Here is a 22,308-nt window from a genome sequence, read left to right as displayed (position 1 = left end):
AAACAGACATCACACAATAAAGACTACTAACCTTTCACACAGTTTGCTGGAAAGGGAGAACCAAATTCCTGTTGCTTTGGCTTGAATGAAGAGGAAGGTTGTAGGTTAGGTGGTTGCGGTACTTGGAATATAGGTTTCCCATTTGTTATAACTTGTCTCCTTGGACTTAAAACCGGTAAGTGGATTGTGTTCTCACTGCTCTGAGGGGCTACTCCGCCACCAAGAGGCATCTTTAAGTATAGGTTCCCATTAGCAGGACTCGGTGTGGCACTATTAGAAGATGGACATGGAGTTCCTGTATGCACTCTAATTGGAGGAATCTGCTGTCCACTAATCATCCCAGGTCCCTGTGGGGTGCCAGTTGCTCTATGGTTCATATTGCAAGTCCTTCCATTCATTGTGCTTGAGCTCAGATTCTAATTTTTCTGATCTAGGAGAGACTTCCAACTCATTGCAGTGATTCTCCTTGGCATTGAATATACAAAAAATGTCTGGAGAGAAAAAAGAAACAGAAAACATTAACATTTTTTTCCCAAATGCACAGATATTCCAGAAGACACCCTTAGGAGTATCAAAGGTTCAATTTATTGCCCTAGCCCTATAAGTACACTGACCAAGGAAAATAGACTTATTGTTTTCACAAGGGGAGCCAGTAGCCCACCAGGACTTTTAGTTCTGCCCTTGAAGAACTTTAGGTAAGTTCACCTTTAAAGTGAATTTATCACCAGATTTCACAATACAAACTGCATATTTTATTAAATAGATCTCTTGTACCTGATGAGGCTTGCATACTTTTTTTTAATAATTCATGTCAAATTGGCTACATAATTATGATTATAAAGTAGGCATTTTATGAGTCCAGCTAAAGAGTGACATAGGTCATGAGTCCACATGTCTGCGCCAACAGCCTTGACTGCTGCAGCTTAGATTGAGCAGTGTGAGATCCCAGCAGCAGCAGTGAGGAAGGACACTGATGAGCTGTCAATCAGGATAGGTAGGTGAAGATTGAAGGAGTTCTCTACTATTAGGACAACCTCTACTTAAATTCTATACTTTTCAATGTAAAATAAAAACACCATATAGTCACCTCCCGTACTGGCGCCACTCCAGTGATATCGGAAACGAGTCTCCTGAGGCTCTCGTTACATTGTTAGGCCATGTGAGCCCTGCAGCCAATCAGTGCTTCCTAATGGGCTGCTGCACTCTCATTTCCTTGACACATCCGAGGTTCATGTCTCAGAAGACCGGGCATCGATATCGCTGGAATGACGCCAATACGGGAGATGAGTATATGGTGTTTTTAATTTACATTGACGAATATATTATTTAAGAAGGGGTTCTCCTAGTAGTGGACAACCACTTTAAGTTTTAACGTTTGCAACAGATTTTACCACCATTCTGACTCAGATTTTCATCAGTTCTAAAAGATCTTTATAATAATGTATGTACTTTGTATTGTGAAACCTAGTGACAGAACTACTTTAATGAAACTATTGTGGAAATGTAGCAATTGTTAAGCAAGGTAATGCAAAAACATCTAGGGATTACTCAATAACTTATCTTTCCAGCTATGTTCCATGGAAATGTACTTAGTATGGCATACAGTAATTGAACATTTCAATATACCTACACAGCACAAATCACTGAAGTACTACAATATAAACAGTAGGTACAGCATGAATACAATAAAAAATATTACAGTATATAAATACCCTTTGAAAACGGAAGCATTTTCATTAAACAAGGAATGTAAGACTTCTGGAAAAACATGCCATGCATAGCTTTCCTTTCCTAGCTTACTCTCATTGACTTGTTGCCTTACAATGTCTACAATGTTACCAATCGCAAGTAATTTATGAAATGCCAATGATAAGCATGGCTTTCTATTCAATCAAATTGTGTGCCACATTTTATGCAGATAAGAATAAAAATCATAAATCAAGTTTACGATAAATATAAAGGGGCACATTTATAGCCTTGAATGTCTGATATCAGGGCACATCTCTGGAATTTTGTGCAACTAAGTAATATGAAATATTACTTGTCAATGTATAGATAACTGATGGAGAATACCAAATATCATTAGGTTGCTGTACATTGCAAGCCATGTCCCCTTCTACACTCTCAAATGTAAAGTTGAATTTTAACCAGGGACTCACTAAAGGAAGCAGAACCTGTATTTGACTATTTCTGCCTCAATGTACATTTCAGTTTAAGTGCCGCTGCCACCACTGGGCCCAGTGATCAGATGATTATCAAGAGACTAGACCGAGCTGACAGTTGTCACTTGTCTGGGTTGTATTTCCCTCTAACTGGGGCTTCTTTGGAAACCACGGTTAAAAGGAAAGGCCCAATATAAAAAAAAAACAATCAATGGAAAATAAAGTATCCTAATAATTTTTCTGACCTTTAGGTTGACACATATTAATAATAGAGGATGAAGTAAAAAAAAAAAGAAGCAAAAGAAAACAACCCCCTTCCCTGACAATCAAATGTACAGTCCTGCTCATTGTTATGGGCACCCATGATGTTTAAGTACATAATGTGGAATATCTCCTAAAAAAATTAATCAAGTGAAACAGTTTTTTTGTATCGAGCATTCATGTTAAATACAAAAGAGCAAATGATAAACTATAATTTAAAACCAAAAACAATGGGAGGGAAAAACAAAAAAAACTAAAGCTTGTTGTGAGACTGGTATTGGCACCCTTTACATTAATTTAGTATGGAAACACATTTTGACTCGTCTGTGGTAAATCACAAAAGAGATTCACCTGTGATTAATTGTCGGTGCCCATGTGACATGAATTAGCCAATGAATGATGACTTCAGTGTTTTAAAAAGCAACATGGTAGGCCCTGTTCCTTTGTCACAATGGTGAAAACAAACAAGCTGTCTGAGAACATCAGAACTGCTATTATTAGCAAACACAAGACTTCCAAAGGGTATAAGGCCATCTCCAAAAACCTGGATATCCCAGTTTCAACAGTGCACAATGTTATTAAGAAGTTTGCCAAGCATGGAACCGTCAAGAACCTTCATGAACATGGGGGAAAGAGGAAAATTGACAAGAGATGTCTTTGAAGGTTGGTGCGAATGGTGTAAAAAACACCACGTCAAACATCCAAAAACCTAAAGGTCAACCTGGAAAAGTCTGGGGTCATGGTTTCAACAAGTACCATAAGCCACACACTAAACCAAGCAGAGCTTTATGGGTGAAGGCCAAGAAAGAAACCATTGCTGAACAAAATACGTAAAAAGGAATGACTGATCTTTGCCAAAGAGTACATTGGTAAACCACAATCCTTCTGGGAAAATGTTCTGTGGACAGATAAAACAAAAATAGAGCTTTTTGGCAATGCAACGCAACAGTTTGCTTACAGATGGCGCAATGAAGCTTATAAGGAAAAGAACACCATACCAACAGTTAAGCATGTTGGAGAATCCATAATGCTGTGGGGTTGCTATGCTGTGTCTGGTACTGGAGGCTTTGGCTGTATTACAGGAATCATGAAATATGAGAATTATCAAGAGATTTTAAAGCGAAATGTCCTACCCAGTGGAAGAAAACTTGGTTTGAGGCGAAGATCATGGGTCCTCCAGCAAGACAATGACCTAAAGCACACATCCAAAAGTACACAGGAATGGTTGAAAAAGAAAAAAATGGACTGTTTTAAAATGGCCAGCAATGAGTCCTGACCTCAATCCCATTGAAAATCTTTGGGGTGAGCTGAAATCTGCCATTGGGAAAAAGAACCCTGCAAACATTCAAGAGCTTGAACAAACTGCAAAGGAAGAGTGGGAGAAAATTCCAGCTGAGAAGTTCAAGAAACTTATAGATGGCTACAAGAAATGTTTGGAGGCTGTCATCAATGCCAAAGAGTGTGCAACCAAGTATTAATTAGGGGTGCCTTTATTGCTGCACACGCTGTTTATTCTGTTTTTTCTTTGAAATTACAACAATGTTTTATTGTTGTATTACTTTGGACCACTAATTAAAAAATCCTGAGGATATAACTTTGGTACATTTCCATTTATTTCTGAAGATATTGTACTGTCTATGAAAAGAATGAAGGTGACCAGCACTGTAAAGTCCAGCTCTTAACTCTAAGTAATATCATGCTATATATCAAAATAATCTTTGGACAATCCACTTTTTTCAAGTAATATAAGGCCATGAATAAATAATGCTTTATGTTTCACACAAAAAAAGGCAACAAAAAAACATAAAAAAGTAAAAAAAAATGTTATGGCCATTTGATGAGTACAAATGAAAATCTCAAAAACTGTTCTAATGAAAAGACCCAAAACAGTGTGGGAATTAAATACTAAGTGATTAGATCTAAGTCATTATGGGTCTAAAGAATATGTAAAACAATTAAAATAATCAATTATAACAATGTCTAGGTTGATTTTCAGCTTATGTGACCTTTGCTTAGTATAAATGTACAGTGTCCATTTTAGGACATGATCAGATATCAAAATCAAACATCAGAATGATGTAGTTTGGGGGTAAATACTAATTAATTAATACCCAGCAGCTTATGGACAAGCTCCACACATCTTTAGCCCCCATCTCCTCCTTCTCCTGTCCAGACTTAGCATTGTCACACTACAATAATACACTGAAGAGCGCCCTAGATGAAGCAGCTCCTTCTACTCGCAGAAAGATCCAACACAGACAACGGCAGCCCTGGCACACTATGCAAACACGTTTTCTTCAAAGTTGCTCAAGGTGTGCTGAGCGTCAGTGGAGAAAATCTCTTTTAGCAGAGGACTTCATCCACTATAAATTCATGCTCAAAACCTATAACTCTGCCCTTCATCTGGCCAAACAATCCTACTTCACCACCCTCATCACTTCAATGGCCAACAATCCAAAACGACTTTTCGAAACCTTAAACTCCCTCCTGAAACCTAAAGCACAGGCCCCCACCACCAACCTCAGCGGGGAGGATCTGGCCACTTATTTCTTGGAAAAAATCAACCACATCCATCAGGACATCTCAGCCCAATCTCCTCAGTGCCTGGATCCCCTTCCCTACCGCACTTCAAGCTCACTAGCCATCTTTTAGCCGGTCACAGAAGAAGAAGTTACCCAGCTCCTCGCTTCTTCTCAGCCTACAACCTGCAACAGTGACCCCATTCCTTCACATCTCCTGCAGTCCCTCTCACTGGTGGTCACCACTCACCTGACTAAAATATTTAACCTCTCTCTTTCGTCAGGTATCTTTCCCTCCTCATTTAAACACGCCATCATAACCCCTTTACTTAAAAAGCCATCCCTGGACCAGAACTGCACTGCTAACTACAGACCTGTCTCTAATCTTCCTTTCATCTCTAAACTCCTGGAACGCTTGGTCCACTCCCGTCTAATCCGCTATCTCTCAGATAACTCTCTCCTCGACCCTCTACAATCTGGTTTCCGCTCCTTACACTCCACTGAAACTGCCCTCACTAAAGTCTCTAACGATCTACTAACAGCCAAATCCAAAGGTCACTGCTCCCTGCTGATTCTCCTGGATCTCTCTGCAGCATTTGACACTGTGGATCACCAGCTCCTCCTCACTATGCTCCGCTCTATAGGCCTCAAGGAAACCGTTCTCTCCTGGTTCTCCTCCTACCTCTCTGACCGCTCCTTCACGGTGTCTTTTGCCGGCTCCTCTTCCCCTCCTCATCCCCTTACTATCGGGGTTCCGCAGGGCTCAGTCCTAGGCCCCCTCCTCTTCTCTCTATACACTGCCCCTATTGGACAAACAATCAGCAGATTTGGGTTCCAGTATCATCTCTATGCTGACGACACCCAACTATACACTTCTTCCCCTGACATCACCCCTACCCTAATACAAAATACCAAGGATTGTTTGTCTGCTGTGTCTAGCATCATGTCCTCCCTCTATCTCAAACTGAATCTCTCCAAAACTGAACTTCTTGTGTTTCCCCCATCTACTAACCGAACTCTACCTAACATCAAAATTACCTTGGAGGGGTCAACCATAACTCCCAAGCAGCACGCCCGCTGCCTTGGGGTCATATTCGACACTAACCTTTCCTTTACTCCCTATATCCGATCACTCACTCGCTCTTGTCACCTGCATCTTAAAAACATCTCCAGAATCCGATCTTTTCTCACTTTGAAAACTGCTAAAACTCTTACTGTCGCTCTTATTCACTCTCGTCTGGACTACTGCAACTCTCTTCTGATCGGTCTCCCTCTTACCAAAATTTCCCCTCTCCAATCTGTCCTGAATGCGGCAGCCAGGGTCGTATTTCTGTCCAGCCGCTTCACCGATGCCTCCACCTTGTGCCAGTCATTACACTGGTTACCCATTCGCTACAGGGTCCAATATAAACTCATTGCTCTCACCCACAAAGCTCTCCACAGTTCTGCACCACCTTATATCTCCTCTCTCATCTCAGTCTATCATCCTACACGTGCCCTCCGTTCCACAAATGACCTAAGGCTAACATCCCCCATAATCCGAACCTCGCACCTCCGTCTCCAAGACTACTCTCGTGCTGCGCCAGTTCTCTGGAATGCTCTACCCCAGACGATCCGATTGATGCCTAGCCCCGATGTCTTCAAGCGCGCTTTAAAAACCCATCTCTTTAAACAAGCCTACCATCTCAAATACCCAGTAAACTAACTTTCCCCTGTTCCCTCCTAAATACTACTCAGAATCTGCCCCCTACTGTTCATCTGTTTCTACACCCTCCATGCACACGATAACTGCACTCGGTAATTGAGTATTGCACTTTAACATACAGGCTGATGACCGGATCATACAGCTTTATATGATAATCCCGACTTATTATAATTGCCTGACCTGAAATAACAAGCACTTTCCACCTATTGTGTCCCCCCATTTCCGTGTAGAATGTAAGCTTGCGAGCAGGGACCTCACTCCTGATGTAACTGTTAAACTGTCTCACCTTGTATTGAATTTATTGTTTGTACATGTCCCCGCTTAATTGTAAAGTGCTGCGGAATATGTTGGCGCTATATAAATAAAAATTATTATTATTATTATTATAAATACCCTGTCTGAGAACTGATTCTGACAAGTGATTTTGACGAGTGATTCTGATGAGTGATTCTGACGAATGATTTTGACAAGTGATTCTGACGAATGATTCTGAAGAATGATTCTGACGAGTGATTCTGACGAGTGATTCTGACGAATGGTTCTGACGAATGATTCTGACGAGTGATTCTGACGAATGATTTTGACAAGTGATTCTGACGAATGATTCTGACGAGTGATTCTGACGAATGATTTTGAAAAGTGATTCTGACGAATGATTCTGACGAGTGATTCTGACGAGTGATTCTGACGAGTGATTCTGACGAGTGACTTTTACAACTGTAATGATAATAATAAAAAAAAAAAACTATTCGCTGATGGGACTTGAACCCAAAATTCTGTGTCCCAAAGTCAGTGCACTAACCACTAAGCTATTAACTTAGCTGTAAAAACCTTGGAGTTCTATTTGGTTATATGATTTTCACTGCAAACTTGTCTAAAACTCATTGGGACATATGCACAGACTGCAAGCAAGCCAAATTCAAATGATGTTTGATTCTGATGTGTGAGTCTGATGTGTGACTTTCTTCAAACATCAGAATCACAATGACTTTTAGTCACCCTGAGTATTTTCATGTTTAATCTCATAAGACAAGAAAAGCTACTGGTTAGTATCGGTTGACTGGATAGCACAATGGTAAGATATCAGTCTCCCAAAGTACTGTTTCAGAGTTCAAATCCTGATAGGAAGATGAATGTTCTTTGTTTTAAATTATGACTGTTTACCACACAAACTACAGTGGTGTTTTACTTTTAATATCTGACACTCTGATTGTCATACTGATGTGTTAAGAGTTTCAGACACGCTGTATATTTGCATGGTAAATTACATAGCCAAAGTAAATTGGGAGTTTGCAGCCAGTACTTGGGTGGATGGAAATAAAAATTTTCAATAAAGATATTTTATCATTAGACCCCTTTAAGAAATTATGCAAATATAAAGTCACTTGGAAATAGATATGTAGTAAATTATTGCCTCACAATTTACTTTGGCTATGTAATTTGCCATGCAAATTGACAGTGTGTCTGAAACTCTTAACACGTCAGAATGACAATCAGAGTGTCAGATATTAAAAGTAAAACACCCCTGTAGTTTGTGTGCTAAACAGTCATAATTTAAAAAAAAAAACATTCATCTTCCTATCAGGATTTGAACTCTGACACTGTAGTTTGAGAGACTGATATCTTACCATTGTGCTATCCAGACAAACAATACTAACCAGTAGCTTTCTTGTCTTATGAGATTAAACATGAAAATACTCAGGGTGACTAAAAGTCATTGTGATTCTGATGTTTGAAGAAAGTCACACATCAGACTCACACATCAGAATCAAACATCATTTGAATTTGGCTTGCTTGCAGTCTGTGCATACGTCCCAATGAGTTTTAGACAAGTTTGTACTAAAAATCATATAACCAAATAGAACTCCTAGGTTTTAACAACTAAGTTAATAGCTTAGTGGTTAGTCCACTGGCTTTGGAACATGGAATTTTGGGTTCAAGTCCCATCGGCGAATAGTTACTTTTTTTTTATTATTATTATTACAGTTGTAAAAGTCACTCGTCAGAATCATTCGTCAGAATCACTCGTCAGAATCACTCGTCAGAAACACTCGTCAGAATCACTCGTCAGAAACACAAGTCAGAAACACTCGTCAGAATCACTCGTCAGAATCACTCGTCAAAATCATTCGTCAGAATCTCTCGTCAGAATCACTCGTCAGAATCAGTTCTCAGACAGGGTATTTACCCTCAAACTACATTATTCTGATGTTTGATTTTGATATCTGATCATGTCCTAAAATGGACACTGTATAAATGCATTGATGTGATATACCACACTGAGGTAATTTTTTTTATGAACAGAAAACTATCATTTAAGACATAAAAAACAGAAAAACATCAATAAGTTAAAATGGAAAAAGTAAGCATAGTTAGAGAAATTGTATACATACACCCACCCGGGAAAAAACATACCCAACGCAAAAAGAAACACCGTTTCGCTGAGGCTTCATCAGTTTTTGACCTACTGATGTCTTCCTTTTTTATGGCTTATGAGGTAACCATCTCTTGTAATGCTGGCTGATACTTATGTGCATGCGTGGTGGTCTATCCAATTTGGCTGCTTAGCCCTTTACCATTATATTATACTCCACATTCACACATCACAGGTTTTATCAATCTGCCATTTGATTAAAAATCTCAAGACTTTATTCACTCACCTAAAGGTATTCCTAAATGCTGGATATTCCCTTGGTCACTTTTTATTATCACTAATGTGATTTTATCTTTAACACAATAAAATTTACTTGAGTTTTTATTTTTTGTTTGCAATTTGTTCACTTTTTCAGTGTTATGATATTGCAATTGTCTTGTAGTATTTAAGTAACTTTCATTCATTATTTCATTACTGACCCAAAAATCCTCACTTAATGTGAACAGAAAACAAAACTTTTTTAGTCTCCTTAAATAAATAATACTTATGGCTTAAATGCATTAAAGGTGTTTTTTCTGTTTCAGCTCTGAGTGATGATTGACATAAATATGCAGCCATTTAGACATAAGGGGAAAAAACATCTGTATCTGACATCAGTCTGTCAAATCGTGTTTGTGTATGGCTCCAAAAGAAATCATAAAGTACTGTTTTTAAGATCTGAGCTAAACATTTCCCTAAATGTGCAGTAACAAAAGGCAATTTAAAGATACCCTATTTTCCAAAGGTCATTGGTTTTATTTTATTCCATATTTTTAAACATTTAACAGCATTTTTTATGGTTCAGTTTTGTTTCATAATGGGCTGAAGAATGTGTTTTAAATACACAAATATATATTTTATGGCCTGTCTCCTGGTAGTGCCTCCAGCCTCTGGACACTACGCTGACAGGCACAGCAAACCTTTTTGCCATAGCTCGCATTGATGTGCCATCCTGGATGAGCAGTACTACCTGAGCAACTTCTTTGGGTTGTAGAGTCCATCTCATGCTACCACGAGTGTGAAAGCACAACCAACATTCAAAAGTTACCAAAACATCAGCCAGAAAGCATTGGTACTGAGATGTGGTCTGTGGTCCCCACCTGCAGAACCACTCCTTTATTGAGGGTGTCTTGATAATGGCCATATTGAAGTCGGCCATTTTGAATCCAACTTTATTTTTTTCAATGGGAAGAGGGTCATGTGACACATCAAAAAATAAAATTGGATCCAAAACGGCCGACTTCAAAATGGCCACCATGGTAACCACCCATCTGAAAAAGTTTTCCCCCTCCCATATACTAATGTGCCACAAACAGGAAGTTGATATCACCAACCATTCCCATTTAATTTAGGTGTATCCATATAAATGGCCCACCCTGTATATATACAGTATATATATAGGAAAATCACCAGTGGAACACTGATGGTAAAAACAGACATCCTGACCAAACACTGATAACATTCAAACTCTTTTTTGTATGAAAAATGACTGAATGAAGCCTTAGAAGTTATTTTGTCGTAACAGAAATCTCCCTCACTGCTCTGCTTTCAAGAGAAACTCAGAGCGACTAAAACCTGATTACTTCAGCTAAGGCCAGATGCACTTCACTGTATTTTCCATCCAAGTGTGATCCGATAAAACATCAGATTGCACTCTGACCAATGATATTCTAAGGGGCCGCACTCTGCAATGCAAGTCTATGGGGGTGTGCAAATCATCGGACTGCACTCAGATGACATCTCCATCTTGTCCTCACAGTGTGCTCCGATTCTCTCCCACGAGAGAGTCGGACCGCAATATGCTGACAGTCTGATCAAACTCCCATCAGAGTTTGATCAGAGTGTCATTTGCATAATCGGCCCGATTCTCTTCAATTAGAGAATCTATAGCTGTCTGACCCTAGCCTTAGGCTACGTTCACAAAGCAGTCAGTATTTAGTGAGTCAGTATGTGTAAGCCAAAACCAGGAGTGGAACAATCAGAGGAAAAGTATAATAGAAACACGTCACCACTTCTGTATTTATCACCCACTCCTGGTTTACAAATACTGATGTAAAATACGACCATACAGCCGTGTTATTCAATTAGAGTATGCAGGGGATCAGGGGATGATGAACCCCCGTTTATCAGCCATACTTCTTCATTAAATTTTAGGCTTGCGAGTCTCTTTAACCATTTAAAATCTGGCTCATTTAGGGTATAAAACATTGTATTCATTGTGATATTCCACACAACCATCATTATTTATTTTTACATATGCAGATTATAGCTTGTTTAGCTGTTGCCATATAGGCCCCATGCCATCCCATTTTGTAATAAGGATAAAAGTTCCCTAAGGGGGATAAAAACTCCAGTTGATCAGCAAATTATCACCTATCCTGTGAAGGGTGATAACTTGTTTGAACTTGACAACTTCTTTAATTAATCCAGTAATTATACCTCTTAATTTTTATGTTGATATAGATGTATGAAGCCTTGTTCTTTACTGGAAACATTTGTGTTACAAGTAGAAAAACAAAATACTTCCAAACACACTTTCAGTATATACATTAAAGTCATTAATTCAGAACTTGCATACATAAACTAGAAAGTCTTTCCTTTGTGGAAGACCCAATAATAATTTCACTGGGCACCATTTAATGATTAATTTCTCCTATGAGAATAATTAGAACACTTACTGTTTGGATCCCCTGCAGAATACAGGTGATTATGGCCGTACCAGCAGCAGTGCACCCTCTGCTCCGCTTATAAAAAAGATTGTCCACAGAGGAAAGCCCCTTAAACACACATCTATTAGCATTAACATGATGATTTAATTAATTTCATAGTGGGGAAAAGGCATTACAGAAATAGTCTGTCAAGTTATAGGGAATGGGATACCAGACATACTGTATCTACACTTCCTGACAGAAGTTATGTCTCTTATCCATGTTATGTAAATAAAAGCTTATAACCTGACGTTAAATTCATCCATTGGTTTTATAAATTACTCTTTTGAAAGCTGAAACCCTCCCAAATTTGGTTTAGGCTAAGAAAATAAATTGGCATCAATGCTGAAATATTGATCATTTAATGAACACAGAATGGTCAGATTTTGGCAAGACAAAAGTTATGTCGCCCACAGAAAGTAATGTGATATTCAAACAAATAATTATCTTAAAATACAAATATATGTTGCATAATATTGGTGAATGAAGTTGTGGTGCTATTAGAGTCATATTTAATATTTTGTGTGACTTCCATGAGCTTGAAGGACTGCATCCATGTGGTTCAACAATGATTCATACAATTTATTAATGAAGTCATCAGGAATAGCAGAGAATGCCGTCTTACATGCCTCCCAGAGGTCATCGAGATTCTTTGGTTTTGTCTTCCAAGCTTCCTCTTTCATCCTACCCCAAACATGCTCAATGATGTTCATGTCTGGAGACTGGGCTGCCAGTCCTTGAGCACCTTTATCTTTTTTGCCTGGAGGAACTTTGTTGTAGAGATGGATGTATGAAATGGAGCACCATCCTGCTGCAGAATGTGACCCCTTTTATGATTGGGAATGTAAGAGGTAGCTAATACTTCTAGATATTTTAGGCTATTGATATTGCCTTCCACCTTGCAAATGTTTCGCACACCCCCATACTGAATGTAACCCCAGACCATGATCTTTCCACCACCAAATTTAACTGTTTTCTGGGTGTATTTTGGATCCATATGGGCTCCAGTAGGTCTCCTGCAGTATTTGAGGCAGCTGTAGTGTAATTCTACTGAAGATTCATCAGAGAAATCCACCTTCTGCCACTTTTCCAGCATCCATCTGTTTAGCAGGCTGTGGGACTTTGCAAATGCCATACGTTTTTTTATTTGCCTTTTGTTTAGTGTTGGCTTCTGGGCACTGATTCCACCATGGAGTCCATTTCGAGACAGAATCCTACAAACGGTTCTAGTTGACACAGGGACTTGAGGTGATCAGGCCTGTTGGAGCTCTACTGCAGTGGAAGAGGGGCTTGCTTTGGATTTTCTAACCAACAAACGTTCCTCCTGAGCAGTTGTCTTGTGGGGTCTGCCAGACCTGGGCTTGTCAAACACATCTCCAGTCTCTTCAAATCTTTTTTTAATTCTTTGTACTTGACACTGAGACACATTAAAGGTGCCAGCCACCTCTGCAGTGGATCTGGTCTTCAGCCTCTTGATAATCAAGGCTTTGGTCGCAGGGTGGATTTTTGGCATGTTGTCAGAGCTCAAGTTGCAGTTCAAGTGAAGGTCTGGGGTGCTTGGTTTCTTTTTATACACACCCACTAATAAACCGATCATTTACTGAGCACTGGTGAGGATGTAAACCTGGATTGGGTGCATTATATGACCAGGCGAGAAAATTTTTGTCTTGCCAAAATCTGACCATTCTGTGTTCATTAAATGATCAATATTTCAGCATTGATGCCAATTAATTTTCTTAACCTATACCAAATTTGGGAGGGTTACGCTTTCAAAAGAGTAATTTATAAAACCAATGGATGAATTTAACGTCAGGTTATAAGCTTTTATTTACATTACATGGATAAGCGACATAACTTCTGTCAGGGAGTGTATATTTTATCTGACACACGTCTAATCTTTTTTACCACATGATCACCAGGACATACACAATAATAATACTTTTCCAAGCACGATGCACTATAAACTTGCTAAAACTGAATTATGGCAGCTGCTCTAAACAATTATAGCCTGACTACAACCCAAAAAGGCTCACCTTAGGAATATTTATGTTATTAACCATGACTTCATCTATTCCAACAAACCGTGTCAATTAATGCTGTGTACGTTGAAGTTGAACATCTGGCATTAAGGTGTGCTAAGATCCTAAATAAACCTCAGAAATCTCAGCCAACAGTTCACTATAAATTGCCAACTTTATCATCCCATTTACTTGGCTCTAAGAACTTTATTAAAGAGTGCCAAGTGTCATGGCAATATTAAGCACTCAAGACGAAGGCTGTACACTACAAAATATAGACCAATAAGGCAGTCTTGAAGATGCCCCAATTTTTTGTCTTTTCTGGGCATATATCTAGATATTATAAAAAGCATTAAGAACAATATCCTTAAGGACAATGGTGCTCTGAGTGTTTAATTAAAAAAATATATCCCTTCAATCAGACCAGACTTGACAAGTGCTAAGAACAACCTCTTTCTCCCCCACTAAAGCAAAATAATGCTATTCTTTATCATTGTCAATTGTTCCTGAGCTCCTCTTTTGATAAAGCGGGCACTAGTTGAAATGATCTCTCCCACATCTGCACATGAAGGGAGATGATCCTGCGCCCCCTTCTCTCACTATCCCTCTTTCTCTCTAACATTAGAGTGAGATATAAAAACACAAGAAAGAGCAGCAACTTTTTCTTTCTTTCTCTCTCTCCCTCCCTTCCTCTCTCTGCAGCTGCTCTCTCACCTTCCTGTCAGAACCTTCTCCATATACCTCCATGGGCAGCATCTGTAAACCGATCCCTCAGTAAGCTTATTAGTATTCATCACTATTTCTCTTAATGTAAATTAAGAGAATTGGTAAAATTTGAATTGAGGCAGATAGCAGAGGTAAAGTCTGATAAGTGCAGAAAGAGGGATTTTTCTGTAATGAGATATATTGCAAAGTTTATATTCATCTTTACTTTTGATTTGTGGAAAAAATAAATAAAACAATTTAAGTATAAATGAGCCTTCACGATTGGCAGGTATGTTGCATTTGGTGCAAATCCTAAGGATATTTGACCTTGTGTAGTACTTGTATTGATGCAGTTTTTGGATCCAAAATAGAAAATACTTGGCCTAAACTGCATCAAAATGGCAAATGTTAAAGCACGCTAAGATAATTGATGTAATTCTAATTTATGAACCAATGCAGAGTAAACTGGCAGCTGTAATGGACTAGGCAATACATGCAAACATACATCCTCACTCTTCAGTGCACCCTCCTAACCAGTTAGTAGCTCTGAGCTCATGCTAATGTGTTCCCATACCTGAGACTTCTTCATAGGCCTGTAACAAACATATTGGTATTGGGTGAGGTTGAGTAAACCTTCCTGGTATTTATGAGTGTGGGCTCATGCAGATGTCCATGGATCTTGGTCTGATCTTGAAGTGACTGTGGGTCTCCAGACTGGAGCGTGACAGCATCACAGAAATCCATGAAGCCGTCATGCTCCGGTCAGGAGACCAGAAGCTAGTCCATGCATTAGTGGTCCATGATCAGACTGATTTGCACGGACGTCCGAATGACCCCTAACCAAGAAAATTTTTGCATATAGAGTAAGCTTTATTTTGACCACTCAATCCACATCTTTATACCATATACTGGATGCATGCAATGATATTGGTAATTGACTCTTTATTGTGATTTTCCCAACACTGAATGGGATCATATTCTGTCTCAAAATATTATTACTTATAATTCTACTACTACTAATGGCTCCTATCTAAAGTAAGAAGAGGCTATGGCCCCTTTCGCACTTCCTTCAATAGCGCCAAGCTACCAATGGCACCAACAGGCAAAAATCCAAAGTGGTTGCTGTGCTTCACCAGCGCTGCAGCCGCTTCATTAAAGGGATCACATCTCTTGCACATCTACCTAGTGATCGCCTTCAATTGCTCTCTTAGGCTTCATACAGACATCTTTGTTTCAGGTATGTGTTCTATCCGTCTTTTTCAAGGACAGAACACGTACCCATTATAGTCAACCGAGCATCCGCAAAAAAAATGGTAACATCCATTATTGATCTTAGTCATGGATCAAACTCATCCATTTAAGTGTATGGGTTCATGATGCCATCCTAGTTGTATCCTAGTGCTGTTCATCTTTCACTGATGTTTTTAAGAGACACTGAGACACCCTTCATCAGTTTTTTTTTACTTACAAGAAAAACTGATGAAAACACTGATGGTAGAAGCTGACACACTGGCCAAACATTGATGAAACTCAGACTCAAAACACTGATGAAAATCAACCCGTTTTTTACTTACACAAAAAAAGGACATATGAATGAGGCTTTATTTAGACAGCAGAGTATAGGACACCAAATGTTTGCTTTGACTTTGTTTTTAAACCCACAAGCAACAATATAGGTGGAAACTAGTGATTGCTATAGAGAACCCTGTTGGTCTTCTTTACACCCATTTTGACCATTACTTGATCATTTCAACACCATCTACTATATAATCGGCTTATCCTGTCTGTCTGCCCTAGCCGCTGATCTCCCGACGGTAGCCGCATGGAGGTCAGCGGCGATGCAGCCGGGAGATGACCGCTCGCAGCGGAAGTACCCGCACAGGCAGCGCCGCTCCCCGGTCCTCACTAACACGGTTCGCTGATTGGTCGCGGCCGCAGCGATGTTGGCGCGAAATTTAAAACACCGCTGTCCTGATTGGTCGCGGCCGGCAACGAGCGCAGTCCAGCCGCAAATTGGCGCCGGATTTGAAACACGCTTAGCTGATTGGTCGCACCCACCCGGCCGCGACCAATCAGCCATATTGGCGCGAAATTTAAAACACCGCTTCTCTGATTGGTCGCGGCCAGTCGGCCGGCCGCAACCAATCAACGACTGGCGCAGCCCAGCCGCGAATTGGCGCCGGATTTGAAAAACGCAGGCCACCGTCGGGAGATCAGCGGCGACGCAGCCGGGAGATGACCTGTTTCGCGTTCCACGGTGAGTGATGGGCTGTGGGCGGGGTTATCCCCCATCCCGTCACACCCGGCATCCACCGCACGCGCATTCATTGACAGAGCGCGTGGTGGATGCTGGGTGTGACACGATGGGGGATAATCCCGTCATTCACTGTGGTACGCGGAACAGGAGACCCCTGGCTGCAGCCGCAAATAGTCATGATGTAAGCGGAAGCAAGAGCCGGCTGCAGCCGGGGAAATTACGTGCTGGCTGTGCGTGGTCAGCGATGTTGTCACAAGCAGTATTGACAACATGATGTAATTACAAAATTCATTATGGGCCCCGGGGGGATACATTGGGGGGTTAATTTAAAGTAGCGCACAACCCATTTAAACACTGATTAGTCGCGCCCGGTCGGCCGCATACATATTCTAGATTACCCGATGCGTTAGAATCGGGCCACCATCTAGTTCAGTATAACCAAATATAGAAAAACTTTGCTGGCCAAAAATCAATTTAGATTGCCTATTCATCTGACAAAAGAATTATCTCACTTGCATTGGTAAAAAGATTCGCTTTCATAACTTTTTCAGAACAGATCTGGGAAAGACGTGTGTGACAAGCACATATTGTATCTTTCTGACAGTTTCATATAATACCCACCAACGCAAAATCTCTGGATATCAAGGTGTTTTCCAACACCTAACGTTGCCTTATGTTAGTTAATCTGGATTAGTTCTATCACTTTTTTTTTTCTTGTCAAACCAGCACAGTAAATTACTTCAGCGGAATGATTAACCGCCATCCATTCTTTTTTTTTTAGCCACATGTATGTTTTGTTTTTGTTTATCTAGATAAAACACAAGTGAGGTTCCGTAGGGGAAAAAAAAGTGTTTATGTTTTGTATCTTTTGACATGAGTGAAATCTGTTTACATCAATTAAAGAGCTGTATAAGGAAAAATAAACAGTTAAAGATGTCCATTAGAAGACAAAAACAGCTGGTATTTCAGCTACGTCGTATGTTTGTGAGAACGTCGTCATTCTTGTTTGTTTGATTTTCAGCAGAATGCATATTGAAATCAGATAATTACAGATAATTCACTTCATTTGAAACACAATTGTTTGTTTTTAGAAAAAGAAAACATATTTAATCAATGAAAAGACAGGGATTAACCAGATTCAGGTTTTCAACCTATGATTTCATGTATTTTAAAGGAATAGAATGACAATTCTGTATTGTTTTTTTAATGAACATAACGTCTCATAGATACGAACAAAATCTCCAGGCTAGTTTGTAACATGGGCTATTAGTTAGCTAACATTTAACTGAGTTGTAAAATTGATGGCGTGTCCCACTTTATGCATACAGTCACAATTCAGACTTTTTCTGGGAATCTGGCTATATGCTCGCTTAGGCTATGTGCCCACGATGCAGATTTGAAGCAGAAATTTCCTAAGCATTTCTGCCTCTCCTTGGCAGAAAAAACGCATGCGGATTTTACATGCGTTTTTTCATGCGTTTATGCATGCGTTTTTTTCAAGCGTTTTTCCAAGCGATTTTGAGTATCACTTGGAAAAGGGCTTGACAAGTTGGTCACACAATATAAATCCATGCAACTGGCATGGATTTATATTGTGTGACCAACTTAGAGGAAATTTCTACTTCAAATGCTGCATCTAAGTAAAAAAAAATAATTAAAAGGTAAAAAAAAATTAAAAAAAACTTATATTCAACCCCCGGTCTCCTCCTCCTATGAATATTTTTTTTTATTATTTACTTTATTATTCTCTTTTTACTTGCAGGTACGATGGTACCCGGATTGCGGGAGAGTCACCTCTTCTCCAGACCCGGGTACCATCCGCGCATTGAACCGCATAACATCCGCATGTATACATGTATACATGCGGATATTATGTGGTTCAATGCAAGTCAACAGGCGCGATTTCACCGCAAAATCGCACCCAAACTGGTTATGCTGCGGATTTTTCCGCAATGATAATCCGCAGCGGGAATTTCCGCAGCATGTGCACAGCACATGCGGATTATCATTGGGATACATCCCAGACCTCTTAACAAGCGATTTTAATGCGTTTCTGCGGCGGAAATGCCGCCGCGGAAACGCATTAAATCCGCATCGTGGGCACTCAGCCTTAGAAGAAATAGTAAACTCAGTTTACATAGCTGAAAACAAGCATAGTAATAGTTGCATACTACTGGTCATCTGTTCAGTGAAAATAGTCCATAAGAATGTACTGTAAATACTATGTATAATGTGAATTTACCGTTCTACTAATCCTTATTAGGCCAGGTACACTCCATCGTAGTTTCCGTCCAAGTGCGATCTAACAGAACATTGGATCGCACTCAGGCCAATGTTATTCTATGTCCAATTCTTTCCTCGGATCGCACTCAGCCATGCAAGTCAATGATTGCGTCATTAAATCATCAGACTACACGTGGATGACATCCGAGTGCAGTCCAATTTCCGTGCACTGACACAATAGAGAAGATGGAGAAATTTTGTTCTCCACCTTCTCCTCACAGTGTGCGCTGATTCTCTAATTCGAGAGAATCAGATCACACTATGCTGAGACTCTAATTAAACTCTGATTGGAGTGTCCTTTGTATAATCGGCCCAATTCTCTAGGAAGAGAGAATCTACGGCCATCTGACCCTAGCCTTACTCCATGTTTTTCTCAATCCTTGTCAAGACTATGTACACAAGCGGTTGAAAAGAAAACACTTAAATTGTACAAAATAAGATCTGCACCTAAATACATGCAGATTATACAGGTAAATTTTGACACAAATTAAACCCATTAAAGTACTTTTTGGAGATGTGACAAAAACTTGAAAAAATCTGCAACATGTAACTCATGCTGTACATTTTTATGAGCTTTTTCAAAACTGTATTTTTGTGGCCTATTTTTAGTATAGGCTATCAATGTGTGATCTTTGGGTATACAATGCTAAGGATCCCACAATCAATAGAAAAAAAACCTTGTGATTCAGGTTAGAGAACCTTAAAGGGAACCTGTCAACAGAAATAACGTTATTAACCTGCCGATATGCGGTTAATCTGCAGGTTAAAAGCATTATTATGCTGCCCGGCTCCTGCAAATAGCCGAATGTAGCGGGGAGAAAATTAACTTTATTCTCCCTGGCAGCATTCGGTTTCAGTCATGGGGCGGGGACGGCACTGGTTCAGTCACCGCTCTGAGAATACAGAGCGGTGGCTGTAACTGCACTCCAGGCCCTGACTGACAGCTGAGCCCCAATGCAGAGCCAGTGTCAGTCAGTGCCGGGTGTGCAGATACCGCTGCCGCTCTGTATACTCAGAGCAGTGACTGAACTAGCGCCGCCCCGTGACTGAAACCAAAACTCTGCCAGGAGGAATAAAGTTCATTTTCTCCCCGCTGCATTCGGCTACGTGCAGGCGCCGGGCAGCATAATAATGGTATTTACCTGCAGATTAACCCCATATCTGCAGGTTAATAGCATAATTTCTGGTGACAGGTTCCCTTTAATCCTTTATTGTTTATCCAAGAATAGCAGCAATTCTGTATATGTCTATGCCTCTCACAAAAGCTTATCCTAATTCACTATAATGGGGTTGAGCTGTATGTACTGCACTAAATCACTGTACAAAAGAGCCAAGGGAACCAAGGAAGCATTTAAGCTTGTTGTTTTGCAGATCATTGGGATCTCAGGATCATACACTGGGGTTAAACAAAAAAGATTTGCAGGATCCAAGTCCAGCAGCCACATCAATAGTAACCTATTGCTTTTTACCAGCATTCCAGCACCTCTCCTGATTAGCAGACTTGCTGTTACGTCATGCAGACATCACACCGCTAATATGATGTTGTGCTGTGCTTGCAGGAGAGGCATCAAAAATGCTGACAAGAAGGAGGAGTTTCGCAGGGCTTTCATGTGGAGGTCCAAGACAGCTGATGTTGCTGCCTCAACATGTATTGTTACCCCTCTATAAATCACTTGTGAGGCCACCTTTAGAATATAGGATCCACTTTTGGGCTCTACATTTTAAGAAGGGTATTCAGAGTCAGTTCAACTAGATTATTACAAGGGATGGAAGGCCTCTCATATGAAGAGAGGTTGGAAATGTTGGGCTTGTTTAGCTTAGAAAAAAGACACCTCAGAGGAGATCTCATTTACATGTATAAATATGTGTGTTGTCAGGCTTGGACTGGCCAACAAGAGAATCCTCCGGTGGGCCCCTGTGCAATAGTGGGCCACCACCCTCTTATATGAGAAGTACTTAATGATTCTTTACAGATACCGCAAGAGGTAGTAATGGTGGATACTATAACATCATTTTAAAATCATTTTAAAAAGGGCTGGATGCTTTTCTCACAAAAAATTATAATTAGTCTAGCAATAGGAAATGTATAACCAGTGGAGAAAGGTTGAACTTGATGGACCTAAATTTTTTTAAACCTATATATATGTAACTCTAGCAGTCATCCATTGTACATATATTGATGTCAATTCCTGGAGCCCACTTTTCATTTTACAGCGTGTCCCAAAATCCAAATTTTTGATTTTTTTTTTACCTAAATATTGTATAATACTGATGTGTTCTTTTGTATTGTATATTATCATATCTGCCTTTTATTTTCTACACACCAAAGTTGAAAACATCTTCTAGATCCGGGGTGAGGAATCTTTTTCTGACAAGGGCCATTTGGATGTTTATATCACCCTTTGGGGGCCATACAAATTGTGTGCTAACTCTGCCCACAAAGTACGTCCTGACGCTGGCACTGGTGTAAGGACGTAATCTTTCACTGCTCGTGTCTCAGGGTTCAGTAGTGAACACTGCATGTGTGTGTGTTCACAGAGCAAGAAATTAATGGGCTGACGGCCATCAAAATACAGCACTGCGGTCCCCAGGAATCTGCTTGAGGGCTGGGAAAAAGGTCATCAAGGCCATAAACGGCTGAGGTTCTATAACCCTGTTCTAGATAATATAAATACATTTGTAAAAGGTAGAAAACTCCAGCTATACATGTAGAGACAAATAAATTGGCTGTGAATGGAAAAACCCTTTATGATGTTTTAATTAAAAAGGCCTGTTCATAACAACATTTTTATCTAATGTTGGCTCACGTTATTTTATTTATGTAACATTCTGATTAATCCTACCAAAGAGGTCATACAAATGTTAGATACACATAACGCTATCAGAGACATTAACAGTCATGTGAAAGAACAATCTCACAGTTTATCACCTGGAATGATGGCTGCCAAATGCCAATACAATGCAGGACATAATGGAAATATTCTTTTCACTATCCTCAGCAGTTAATTGTATTCAGTAGCCACTGGCGATGACATAAGATACTTTTAAGTTTAGTTTAGGTCTCGCTTTCATCAAGGTGTCAATAAATGACAAAAGACCAAGATTAGTGGTTTATGTTAACACAGAATGATTTTTCTAAACTATACTGAGGTTTAATAAAATCCTTTGTGATTATACAAACATGCTTCCAGTTGCTTGCTTTTTCTTTAGACAAATAAAAATAGCTAAAATAATTTAAAGAAAAACACATTTAGCAATGAATAACATGAAATCATGC

At 39.7% G+C, this 22,308-nt stretch overlaps 1 protein-coding gene across 1 annotated transcript in view; it reads right to left on the bottom strand.

Annotated features, from left to right (window-relative positions):
- GLIS3 (GLIS family zinc finger 3) overlaps positions 1-22,308 on the bottom strand; it is a 517,803-nt gene that overhangs the window by 481,938 nt on the left and 13,557 nt on the right. The window contains exon 2 of the mRNA XM_073669184.1: positions 32-491. Coding sequence (XP_073525285.1) covers positions 32-398 — 367 coding nt within the window. The 5' untranslated portion in view covers positions 399-491. The remainder of the gene's footprint in view (positions 1-31; positions 492-22,308) is intronic.

Source organism: Phyllobates terribilis, unplaced genomic scaffold (assembly GCF_046119375.1).
Source record: "Phyllobates terribilis strain yellow unplaced genomic scaffold, ASM4611937v1 Scaffold_1__5_contigs__length_1240528914, whole genome shotgun sequence".
NCBI classification, from domain to species: Eukaryota; Metazoa; Chordata; class Amphibia; order Anura; family Dendrobatidae; genus Phyllobates; species Phyllobates terribilis.
Note: the sequence above shows the minus strand (reverse complement) of the source record. Positions and strands in the feature narration are given on the sequence as shown.